The sequence below is a fragment of the Delphinapterus leucas genome, chromosome 3 (genome assembly GCF_059928025.1).
Source record: "Delphinapterus leucas isolate spDelLeu-1000000601 "Yukka" chromosome 3, BTC_Dleu_Yukka2, whole genome shotgun sequence".
NCBI classification, from domain to species: Eukaryota; Metazoa; Chordata; class Mammalia; order Artiodactyla; family Monodontidae; genus Delphinapterus; species Delphinapterus leucas.
Window position 1 is genome coordinate 160,710,026 of NC_143131.1, and position 12,523 is coordinate 160,722,548.

Here is a 12,523-nt window from a genome sequence, read left to right on the forward strand (position 1 = left end):
TTGAGGAATCATGCTCCCTGACTTCAGACTATACTACAAAGCTACAGTAATCAAGACAGTATGGTACTGGCACAAAAACAGAAATATAGATCAATGGAACAGGATAGAAAACCCAGAGACAAACCCACGCACATATGGTCACCTTACCTTTGACAAAGGAAGCAAGAATACACAATGGAGAAAAGACAGCCTCTTCAATAAGTGGTGCTGGGAAAACTGGATAGCTACATGTAAAAGAATGAAATTAGAACAGTTCCTAACACCATACACAAAAATAAACTTAAAATGGATTAAAGACCTAAATGTAAGGCTAGACACTACAGAATTCTTAGAGGAAAACATAGGCACAACACTATATGACATAAATCACAGCAAGATCTTTTTTGACCCACCTCCTAGAGTAATGGAAGTAAAATCAAAAATAAACAAATGGAAACTTATGAAACTTAAAAGCTTTTGCACAGCAAAGGAAACCATAAAGAAGACGAAAAGGCAACCCTCAGAAATGGGAGCAAATATTGGCAAACCAAGAAACTGACAAAGGATTAATCTCCAAAATATACAAGGAGCTCATGCAGCTCAATATAAAAAACACAAACAAGCCAGTCCAAAAATCGGCAGAAGACCTAAAGAGACATTTCTCCAAAGAAGACATACAGATTCCCAACAAACACAGGAAAAGATGCTCAACATCACTAATCATTAGAGAAATGCATATCAAAGCCACAATGAGGTATCACCTCACACCAGAGTGGCCATCATCAAAATATCTACAAACAATAAATGCTGGAGAAGGTGTGGAGAAATGGGAACCCTCCTGCACTGTTGGTGGGAATATAAATTGATACAGCCAATATGGAGAACAGTATGGAGGTTCCTTAAAAAACTAAAAATAGAACTACCATAGGACCCAGCAATCCCACTATTCAGCATATACCTTGAGAAAACCATAACTTAAAAAGATACATGTATCACAATGTTCATTGCAACACTATTTACAATAGCCAGGACATGGAAGCAAACTAAATAAATGTCCATCGTCAGATGAATGGATAAAGAAGATGTGGCACATACATACAATGGAATATTACTCAGCCATAGAAAGGAATGAAATTGAGTTATTTGTAATGAGGTAGATGGACCTAGAGACTGTCACACAGAGTGAAGTAAGTCAGAAAGAGAAAAACAAATACCAGATGCTAACACACATATATGAAATCTAAAAAATGGTACTTATGAACCTAGTGGCAGGGAAGGAATAAAGACACAGACATAGAGAATGCACCTGAGGACACAGGAGGGAAGCGGAAGCTGGGACGAAGTGAGAGAGTAGCATTAACATACATACACTACCAAATGTAAAATGGATGGCTAGTGGGAAGTTGTTGCATAGCACAGGGAGATCAGCTTGATGCTTTGTGACGACCTAGAGGGGTGGGATAGGGAGGGTGGGAGGGAGGCTCAAGAGGGAGGGGATATTGTGATATATGTATACATATAGCTGATTTGCTTTGTGTGTTGTATAGCAGAAAATAACACAACATTGTAAAGTAATTATAGCCCAATAAAGACATTAAAAAACCAACCAACAACAAAAAAAAAACAGAGCTCCAAAAACATGAACCAAAAGCTGACAGAAGTGAAGGAAGAACTAATAGTTAAATATTAATACTTGGAGACTTTAACATCCCATTTCAACAACAGAACAACCAGGCAGACTATAAACAGGGAAAGAGAAGGCTTGAACAACACTATAAACAAATTAGACCTAACAGATATTGGTAAAACAATTCCCCCAGCAACACAGATTATATAATCTCAAGGGCACATGAAAAATTCTCAAGGATAGATCATGTACTAGACAAAAAGAAACAAACAAAAACAAAAACAGAAAACCCTAAATAAATTAAAAGTATTGAAGTAATACAATGTATGTTATCCAACCACAATGGAATGAAATTAAAAATCAATAACAAGAGTATGGAAAACTCACAAATATGCGGATATTAAACTACACACTCTTAAAAAGATCAATGGGTCAAAGAACAATTCAAAAGAGATATTAGAAAGTACTTCGAGATAAATGTTTGTGTTTCAAAGTATACCATCAAAAAATGAAAAGTTTGGGCTTCTCTGGTGGCACAGTGGTTGAGAGTCCGCCTGCCGATGCAGGGGACACGGGTTCGTGCCCCGGTCTGGGAAGATCCCACATGCCGCGGAGTGGCTAGGCCCGTGAGCCATGGCCGCTGGGCCTGTGCGTCCGGAGCCTGTGCTCCACTACGGGAGAGGCCACAACAGTGAGAGGCCCGCTTACTGAAAAAAGTTAACTCACACAATAGGAAAAAATGATTGTAAATCATATATCTGACATGGAACTAGTATCTGGAACATACAGAGAACTCACAACTCAATAATAAGACAAATAATCCAATTAAGAGTGGGCAAAGAAAGAATGGACTGTTTTTGATGGTAAAATAAATTGAATAAGTAAATTAATTCATTAATAAATAATGTCTTCATTTTCTGATATAATCTTTTTAAATGAACAAAGGATTTTTAAAAATAAATTTATGCATTTTTATTTATTATTTTTGGCTGTGTTGGGTCTTCGTTGCTGCGTGTGGGCTTTCTCTAGTTGTGGCAAACAGGGGCTACTCTTTGTTGTGGTGCATGGGCTTCTCACTGCGGTGGCTTCTCTTGTTGCAGAGCACGGGATCTAGGCACGTGGGCTTTAGTAGTTGTGGTTTGTGGGCTCTAGAGTTCAGGCTCAGTAGTTGTGGCACACAGGATTAGCTGCTCCGTGGCATGTGGGATCTTCCCTGACCAGGGCTCGAACCTGTGTCCCTTGCACTGGCAGGCAGATTCTTAACCACTGCACCACCAGGGAAGTCCCAGGAACCAATATTTTTAAACAGGACTCAGGAGACTAACTTTAAGTTCATACATATTCTCTATACACTCAGTTCTGTTCTTGAGCCCATACAGTGAATTTTTAAAATTTCTGTTACTGCATGTTTTCAGTTCCAAAATTTCCATTTGTTTCTTTTTTATCTTTTCTACTTCTTTGCTGAGACTTAAATTTCTTTGATAAGGCTCTATTTTTTGTTTCAAACTTTTTTTTTTTCAGTACACGGACCTCCTGTTGCGGAGCACAGGCTATGGACGCGCAGGCTCAGCGGCCATGGCTCACAGGCCCAGCTGCTCTGCGGCATGTGGGATTTTCCCGGACCGGGGCACGAACCCACGTCCCCTGCATCGGCAGCTGGACTCTCAACCACTGTGCCACCAGGGAAGCCCTGTTTCAAACATTTTTGAAATTGCTCATCAAAGTATTTTTATGATTGCTGCTATAAAAATCTTTGTTAGATTATTTTAACATCTCTGTCGCCTAATTCTTAATGTTTACTAATTGTCTTTTTCATTCAAGTGATCTTCCTGGTTCTTGGTATGATGAAAGTCTTTTGTTGAATCCTGGAAAACTTGGGTATTATGTTATGAAGCTCCGGATCTTATTTGAATCTTTTGCTTCAGCTGACTTGCTTTGATACTGCTACAGCAAATATGGCATTATGAAGTTCCACCTCATAATGGCCATGTGGGGTAGAAGCTCAGCTTTCCTATTTGGCCTCCCTAGACACCCAAGGAGTTAAGGGTCTCCTTTTTATTCCTTGATGAGGGTGGGATTTCTAGTTCCTCACTAAGCCTTCACTGATATCACTCTGGCTGAGACAGATAAGAGTGCCTTGTATGCTCCCTACTTGGCCTCCTATGGCACTATGGGGTGGGAGTGTGGCCTCATCACTGTTGGGCAGTGGTAAAAATTCTGTCCCTACACTAGGCCCCCTCTGATGCCACCCCAGCAGGGAGAGGATGCGATGCTCTTAGTACTGAGTGGAAGGGAGGGTGGTGTCCCAGTTCCCCATGTAGTCTCCACTATTATTGCTGGGAAGAGAGGTTATTACCACCGGGCATGAATGAATGTCCTAGCTCTTGGCACTACACACACCAGCAAAGTTTTATGGCCCCTCTTTACAGCCTTATAAGGGTGGAAGTCTAGGCTCTCCACTCAGCCTTTGCTGGTGTGTGTAGTGATGGGACCAGTTTTTTCCGTGTTGTTTGGCTGGAGTAGAGTGTTATTATCTAAGAGTTTTCTGTCTTGCTAGGGCACCCTGTTCCTGGTCCTTTGGCTAATGAAAGTAGGCTTTGTTGGGGTTTTGTAAATTTTTTTGTGTCTATGTCTCTTGCTGTTTCTGGGTTCCTGCTACTTCAGCTCTACACTTGGGATATATGAGGCAAAAAGAACTACCGTATCACCGGTCCTGAGGTTCCTAGCTGGCCTATATGCTTCTCTCCATTCTTCAGAATCTTCTTGTGATTGTTTTAAATATAATATACAGGGGTTTAAAATGTACTTAGTGGGCAAATAGCAAAAAGTATATATCTGCCTACTCCATCTTCCTAGAACAATTTGATTTTTAGATTGAAAATTTTAGTTTGTAATCTATAACTTGACTATTTTATCCAACAATATATGCTAATATTGTTACTAATGATGTTTCTACCCCCAAAATACATAAGATGAACATTTAAAAATTTGAGTTAATCTATACCATTAGGAACCGTAAAGCAGTATATGAAAAAACACAGTGGAATTTCTAGGGTTGAAAAGGCCAGGGACTATGTAACTTGAACCAGAATGGGGGCAGGAAAACACACAGGTCTCTTGACTTTTTGTCCAATGCTCTCATTGAAAGTTCTCTCTCTCAAAGAAAACAACAAAAAAAAACTTTAAAAATAGTTCTTGAAAGTTGTATTCCTTAAACAACTGTTTTTATAACCTGAAGCATACTGACTTACAATACTAACTGAAATTATATGTTCTCATTTTGAAAGCATAACTGCACCTTAATTAAAAAGAAAATAACACCATCAGCTTGAAGAATTTTAGCATCTGTGGTATGTCAGTTTGTGCAGGACAATTGTCAAGCACTAAGAGCAGAGCTAACCTCTGGTTTTGTTTTTGTTTTTTTATCTTTTCACTAAACATTTCTCACAGACTGTCCCAAACTACTATTCTCAAGAATCCATCCTTCAGCCAGTTTCTCAAGCCAGAAACTTTGAACCTTCTGTCCCATCAGTCTTCCTAAAACAGGTTTCAAATTGGCCATTTGCTCCTCAGAAATATACTGATTTAATATCTAAGGATCATATCCAAATTCCTGTACTCTCAGATAGCATTTAAAGTTTCTAATAACCTAACTCTAGTTTTCATTGCCAATATTATTTTTTCTTTTATCCTACCAGGAATCCTCCACATCAGCAAGGCTTGTTTATCTGCTGGTCTCTACAGATGCTACATACACTCTCCTTCTGAGCCTTTTGCTCCTGTGGTACTCTTGTCCTTGCCATCCCCTTCCTCTCTCTAGGTATTATGATTCCATTCATCCTTCAGATTTGGATGATAAAAAAATTTGCTCTGAGTTCTTAAACACATATTGGTCACTTCATCAAGCTTCTACTTATTAAGGAAGAAACCTGATCTTATAAACACATACAACGTAGATGATGATGTATCATGACCAGGTAGAATTTATTTCAGGAACACATCGGTTAGCATAAAAATTCAGTCCATATAATCACCTATTAAAAGTGTGAAGAGAGAAATTATGATTATTTCACTAAATGCAGAAAATAAATATGACAAAATACTACTCCCATTTATGATAAAAACTCACAGCACACTGGGAATACAGGGGTATGTTTCTATTTTGATAACAGATATCCACAGACAAATTAAAGGTAACATCATTAAATGGTGAAAAATGAATGCCATCATTCATATTCAACATTGTACTGGCTTGTATATAGTACTATAATGTAAGAAGAAAATTTTAAATGTATTACAACTAGAAGAGAAAAATAAAATGGTCATTATTTACAGATGATCATTGTGTTTGCAGAAAATTCCAAAGAATCTACAAACAAGCTATTAGAAAAAGTCAATTTAGCAAGGTTATTGGCTATACGGTCAATATATAAAAATCAATTTGTTTCTATGTACTAGTAACAAATAATTGGAAAATGAAGTTTAGAAAATACTACTTACAAGAGTACAGTGAGGACATCATGTCCTCTTATGCTTCCTTTCCATTGCACAAACTTTTCCCCTACGTGAATGTCTTTCCATCTACCTCCACGCACTTGTTGAACTCCTATAATCCTTTCCAGTCTCTGTTCAGACTTATCACTCTTTTAAAGCATTCTTTCTTATCCTAAGTACTTTTTAAACTTTAATTTACCAGCAAATTCTTTTCTTAAAAAAAAACACAAAAAGTAACAGATATCAAACATATAGAATAAAAGTGGAGCTTTCTTACTGAAACATGAGTATAGAGTGAACTCAGAGCCATGACTTCCTAAAAAGTCTCCAAAACACAGATTGAAACTCATTAACATTTTTAAGCACCCAAAGATCCAAAAATTGCTACTATAGTCAACATCTTAAAAAAGTGAAATCTTTCTCCGGCTTTACAGAAAATAAGGTCAGCAGATAGAAATTCCTTCACCTTCAAATTATAACAGAAACTTATCTGCATTCCTATCTTTCTGTAGGCTACCTTTCTCTCCAGCCTAAGGTAAAGTCTTCCACCTATGCTCTAATTCTTTCAGAATCTCTCAGAAAATATGTTCCACACAATGATCTCATTAGTTCATCTTCAACATGTGTATACATTGCCTCACTTAACACAGAAATGCTCCCTAAGTAATTTTCTCCCTTCTAAATGCAACCCTCTTTTCTTCCCTTCATTTAAACTTCTTGAAACATAGTGTAAAACAGCGCACTAGTTCTCATCTTCTAACCTAGAATAATGTGGCTTCTGTTCACCCTAATTAACAGAAATTGCTCTTGCCAAGGTCTCCAACATTCTAGCTACCAATTCCAATTTACTCTGTTATGTGATCTGTGGCACCCGACACTACAGAGATTCAGTTCTCCTTTGGGCTCAGTAACATCACTCTTCTGGCTTTTCTCCTACCTCTAGGGCCATTCCATTTCATCTTAGTTAAATTCCTTTTCCTCTACCAACTCCTTATTTACTGATATTTTTTGTAGGGTTTATCCATGATCCCTGCTTCTCATTCTAATCTGTACACTCTGCTGGCCAAGTTCACATAGTGTGGTTTTGACTACCAACTGTGTAATTACTCTGAATTCTAGTCTTCTGGCTCTAGTCTTCTAGGTTTGTCTGTTCAGCTGTCTTCAACCTCCTAAATTCAGTCTCTACACCTTACTGCCAGAACAATTTCCCTTATAGAAAATCTTTCATTGGTTCTAGAAATTTCAGAATCAAATTCAAGTTCTTTAGGATGGCAGTAAGACCTTCAGTTCTGCCTTCTTTTCAAGCTTCAACCTGTCATTCTCACAACTTAACAGGTGTTCTACAAACATGTCATGCTGTCACCCACCTTTACCTTTGCTTATGTGGCTCCCTCCCCTTGAAGCACTCATCTCACTCTCTGGAGAATTTCCATTATTCTTCCAAAATTGGGCTCAGGAATGACTGTCCCTGCTCCTTTGGGGTTCCCTTCGTTAGGTCCATTCTTTCTTTCCACATCCTGCACAAATCTCTACAGTATTTGTGTTCGGTAACATAGTATCATTGTATCATCTATTTCTCTGTGAAAACTACTCTAACACATGGTAATTTACTTACTTTGTTACCTCTTCAACCCTCTCCTTTTGCCCCTCAATTCATGACTTCTTGAAGGCCTGTTCTTTTCTCCTGAACAATTTCCAGTGCCTGGGATAATACCTGGCTCAGGGGTTAAAGAAACATTTACTGAGTAAACTGGCTTTTAAATGGTTTAGAATTCTTTCCCTTCTTTTATTTTCCTTTGGAGTCTGAGATTTTAAAAAATTAGAAAACCTCAAGTGGGGAAAACATGCTTTTATTTCATGAAGTTGATCCCTTTTTAAGACTTTGCTACAGGTGATAGGTTCTTAGGAATTCTTCTGCAGTGAACTAAAAAAACAGCTTTAACTTCAAAGTGATTACCTAATCAAAGTATATTTTTCCTACTTAAATTAGCACGCTGTATAGAACATAGCAAGTACAGTTATAGAATAAATATGACTTCAATACAAAGAAAAATAATTCTAAAAACAAAATTAGAAATTGCATAAAAATTTGGGAAACATGTGTAGTTTGGAAGTAACTAGAAAAATAAAGGAGGAAGAGAACAGAGGGTTTTGTTTTTGTTTTGCCTCTTTTTTGATGAAAACCATGTACAAAGTTTGACAATAGTTTAAGAAAAGGCAAGTTCCAGACTGAGGTAGTTTGCAGTTTATTTTTATCTATTATTTGGTCCTTGGCTCTATAAGTGCATATATTTTAAGATTTTGTTTGCTATTAAAATGTTAGTTGTAATAAATATGCTATTAGCTTATACAGTTGGTTTCTAATGAGAAATCCAGTACCCCTGCATCCAAATTTTTCTGTTTATGTGTTGCATAAAGTGTATAATGCTGTATAAGAGAAAAACCTTACCTTTTATCTTACAAATGGCCAAAATCAGTATTTTGTGATTTGTCTCAGGATATTTAAAAAAGTGACTGACAGGTATGAAAGTGTCCCACGTATTTATTACACAGTCAAGATTTATCCTTAGACTTTAATAACTGTGAGGACTAAATTAAAATAGAAATTTTATCATATTCATTACATTTACTAAATCATTCTCTAGTATGTATACAGTTGTCCCTCAGTATCTATTGGGGACTGTTTCCAGGACCCCCCCCCAACAGATACCAAAATCTGAGGATGATCAATTCCCTTATATAAAATGGTGTAGAATTTAGATATAACCTATGCACATCCTCTCTAAATTACTTGTAATACCTAATACAATGCAAATGCCATGAAAATAGTTGCTGGTGTGTGGTAAATTTAAATTTTGCTTTTTGGAACTTACTGGAATTTTTTTTCTGAATATTTAAAATTTGCAGTTATTTGAATCAGTGGATGTGGAACCCAGAGATAAGCAAGGCCAACTGTATTCTAATAAGCTTTGGTTTAAGGATTTCACACATGCAAATCCACTTTGAAGGAGTTCTCTTCAATGTGAATTTTATAATGGTTAGTAAGGGACGACCTCTGGCTGAAGAGTTTCCCACATGCATTACATTCATAGGGTTTCTCTCCAGTATGAATTCTTTGATGCGCAATAAGTGATGAGCTCTGCCTAAAAGTTTTCCCACATGTACTACATGCAAAGGGTTTTTCTCCTGTATGAATTCTTTGATGTTGAATAAGAGCTGCACTTTGGCCAAAGGATATCCCACATTCCAGACATTGATACGGTTTCTCTCCTGTATGAATTCTCTGGTGATTACTAAGGGATGAGTTACACCTGAATGTTTTCCCACACTCATTACATTTATAGGGTCTTTCTCCAGTATGCATTCTCTGATGTTGAATGAGAGCTGAACTTTGTCTGAAGGCTTTCCCACACACTTTACACTTACATGGTTTCTCTCCAGTATGAATGCGCTCATGAATAATGAGTGTCGAGTGGGAACTTAAGGCTTTACCACATTCATTACAATTATACAGTTTCTCTCCAGTATGAATTATTCGGTGTCTATTAAGTCGTGAAATAGAAGTGAAACCTTTTCCACATTCATTACATCTATAAGGCTTTTCTCCAGTGTGAATTCTTTCATGTTGAATAAGAGATGCACTCTGACTGAACGCTCTCCCACATTCACTACATTTAAAAGGTTTCTCTCCTGTGTGAATTCTCTGATGATAACGAAGAGATGAACTAGACTTAAAGGTATTGCCACATTCATTACATAAATAGGACTTCTTTCTGAGATGAATTCTCTGACATCCAGAAGGGGATGTGCTACAACTGGATGCCTTCCTTCCTGGGTTATATTTGTGGGGATTTTCTCGAGCGTGGATTTTTTGATGTATAAAAAGGGTAGACCTTCTGCTGAAGGATTTACCACATTCTTTACATCTATAGGATTTTTCCACAGTATGGGTTCTTAGGTGTTTACAAAGGGATGCACTATGGCTGAAGGCTTTTCCACATTCTTTACATATATAGGGTTTCTCTCCAGTATGAGTTCTTTGATGTTGTATAAGAGCTGAACTTTGGCTGAAGGCTTTCAAACATTCTTTACATTTAAATAATTTCTCTCCAGTATGGTTTTTCTGATGTTTACGAAGGGATGAATTGTGAATGAAGGCTTTTTCACAAATGTTACATTTATAGCGTTTTTCTGCTGTCTTGATTTTTGGTTGGTTAAGTAAATTTGAATCCTGCCTGAAGCTATTTCTTTGTATTTCATATTTTGAGGGTGTTTTTTCTCTAGCAGTCTTTTGTTGCTTAACAAACACTGATTTCAGGCTGAAATTCTGGCCAAAGTCATTATTTTTATGGCTTCTTTCTACAGTGAGGATCTTTGTATGGGTGACTGAAATTATTTGTAAACTTTCATTTTTGTCCTTCTGTTTCTTTATTCTGTCTTCATATAAGCAGGATTTTTCTGATATGAAGTTCCAGGGTTCATTTTTTTGGAGTCTTTTCCTTACTGGCCCCCAAAATGATGAGTCTTGAGTTTGAGTTGACTTTGTGGTTTTAGGACTGCTCTTACATCCTGAAGAAAACAAAAAAAGAAAGAAATTGCCAATGATCCACATGATTAGCTGAGACTAAATGTGTAGAAGGACTAAATATTAATGATATCTAAATAAGGCATTGCTTTCTGGCTAAAAGAACCTATAGCAAGAGGAAAAAATAGGAAAGTAACAGTGTCACCGTATAAAATAATAATGGATGAGAGCTGGAGTACTAGGGTGAATAAAACAAAGATGCTCATTTAAAGAAGGTGAGAGTATACACATTACCAGGAGAATGGAGAGAAGGCATCAGAGGAGGAGTATGAATTGGGAAATGCAGTCTAGTATCCAAAGCCTATGACAGACTCATACATTATCTCCATGACATCACTCTCATTTCTGTAATTATTTCTAATCTTGAATGTCTTCCCTACTCTTCCTACATGTCAAACTTCTCTGTAGCCTTCAGATTCAGTTCCAGTGTTAAGCTCCTCTTTGCACCCTTTCCTGACTCTGAGCTCCAAAAATCTATTCCCCTTATTATACCACTTAACCACAGTATATTATAATATGTACCTAAGGGAAAAAATTATGAGTATATCTAGAGATAATGAGAAAGCCTTAAAAAAATTCAGCACCACTGATAATAAAAATAAAAATATTCAAGAAAAACAGGAATTGAGGGATGCTTCCTCAACAAGATAAATACATATACTTTAGTCCTAAAGCCAGTATCTTATTTAATGAAGAAACTCTAGAGACATTTCCACTATGATCAAGAACAAGGCAAGGATGCCCATTACTTTCACTTCTGTTCAACATTGTACTAGATGTATCAACCAACACAAGTACACAAGCAAAATCAATTAGAGGCATAAGCATGAGTAAAGAAGAAATAAAACTATCTCTATTTGCTGATGATATAATACTATAACTGAAATTAAACCTCAGAGAATCAATGATAAACCTTGATCAGTGACATACCAGAATATAAAATTAACACACTAAAATCAATAATCTTCATTTATACAAAGATTTAGGGAAATGAATTCACAAGAAATATGAAAAACTTATATGGGAAAAAATTTTAAAGTCTTTAAAAAAATTTTTTTAAGATTTTTTTTATTGTTGTTGTGGACCAGTTTTAAAGTCTTTATTGAGTTTGTTACAATATTGCTTCTGTTTTATGTTTTGGTTTTTTGGCCCCGAGGTATGTGGGATCTTAGCTCCCTGACCAGGGATCAAACACGCACCCCCTGTATTGGAAGGTGAAGTCTTAACCACTGGACTGCCAGGGAAGTCCCTAGAACAGTCTTGAATAACATTAAAGTCACCTGAAAAACCTCTCCTATTCTTGGATAAAACACTTCAATGTTATAAAAATATAAGGATTAAGAAATATAAAGATATTTTAAATCCTGCTGTAATTAACAACATAACTTTACAACTTAAAGAACTAGAAAAAAAACCAAACTAAACCCAAAGCTAGCAGAAGGAAGAAATAATAAAGACAAGAACTTAGATACATAAAATAGAAAAACAGTAGAGAAAAAAATCAACAAATGCAAAATCAGTTATTTGAAAAGATCTACAAAATTGACAAAACTTTAGTGAGACTGACTAAAAATAAAAGAGAGAAGACACAAAGTACTAAAATCAGAAATGCAAGTTGGCAACATTACCATGGAGTCAAAAGAAACAAAAAGGATTATAAGGAAAAACCATGGATAACTGTATGACAAAAAATTGTATAGCCTAGATGATATGGACAAATTCCGAGAAACACAAAACTTACCCAAACTGAATTATGAAGTAGAAAATCTGAACAGACATATAACTAGTAAAACAATTGAACCAGTAATCAAAGCCTCCCAATAGTAAAAATGCTCTGT

At 36.5% G+C, this 12,523-nt stretch overlaps 1 protein-coding gene across 3 annotated transcripts in view; it reads right to left on the reverse strand.

Moving 5' to 3' along the window:
* Nucleotides 1–5,571: 5,571 nt before the first annotated feature.
* ZNF354B (zinc finger protein 354B) overlaps nucleotides 5,572–12,523 on the reverse strand; it is a 33,051-nt gene continuing 26,099 nt past the window's right edge. For all 3 annotated transcript variants that reach the window (XM_022563363.2, XM_022563362.2, XM_089909833.1), the window contains exon 5: nucleotides 5,572–10,669. In XM_022563363.2, coding sequence (XP_022419071.1) covers nucleotides 9,084–10,669 — 1,586 coding nt within the window. In that variant the 3' untranslated portion in view covers nucleotides 5,572–9,083. The remainder of the gene's footprint in view (nucleotides 10,670–12,523) is intronic.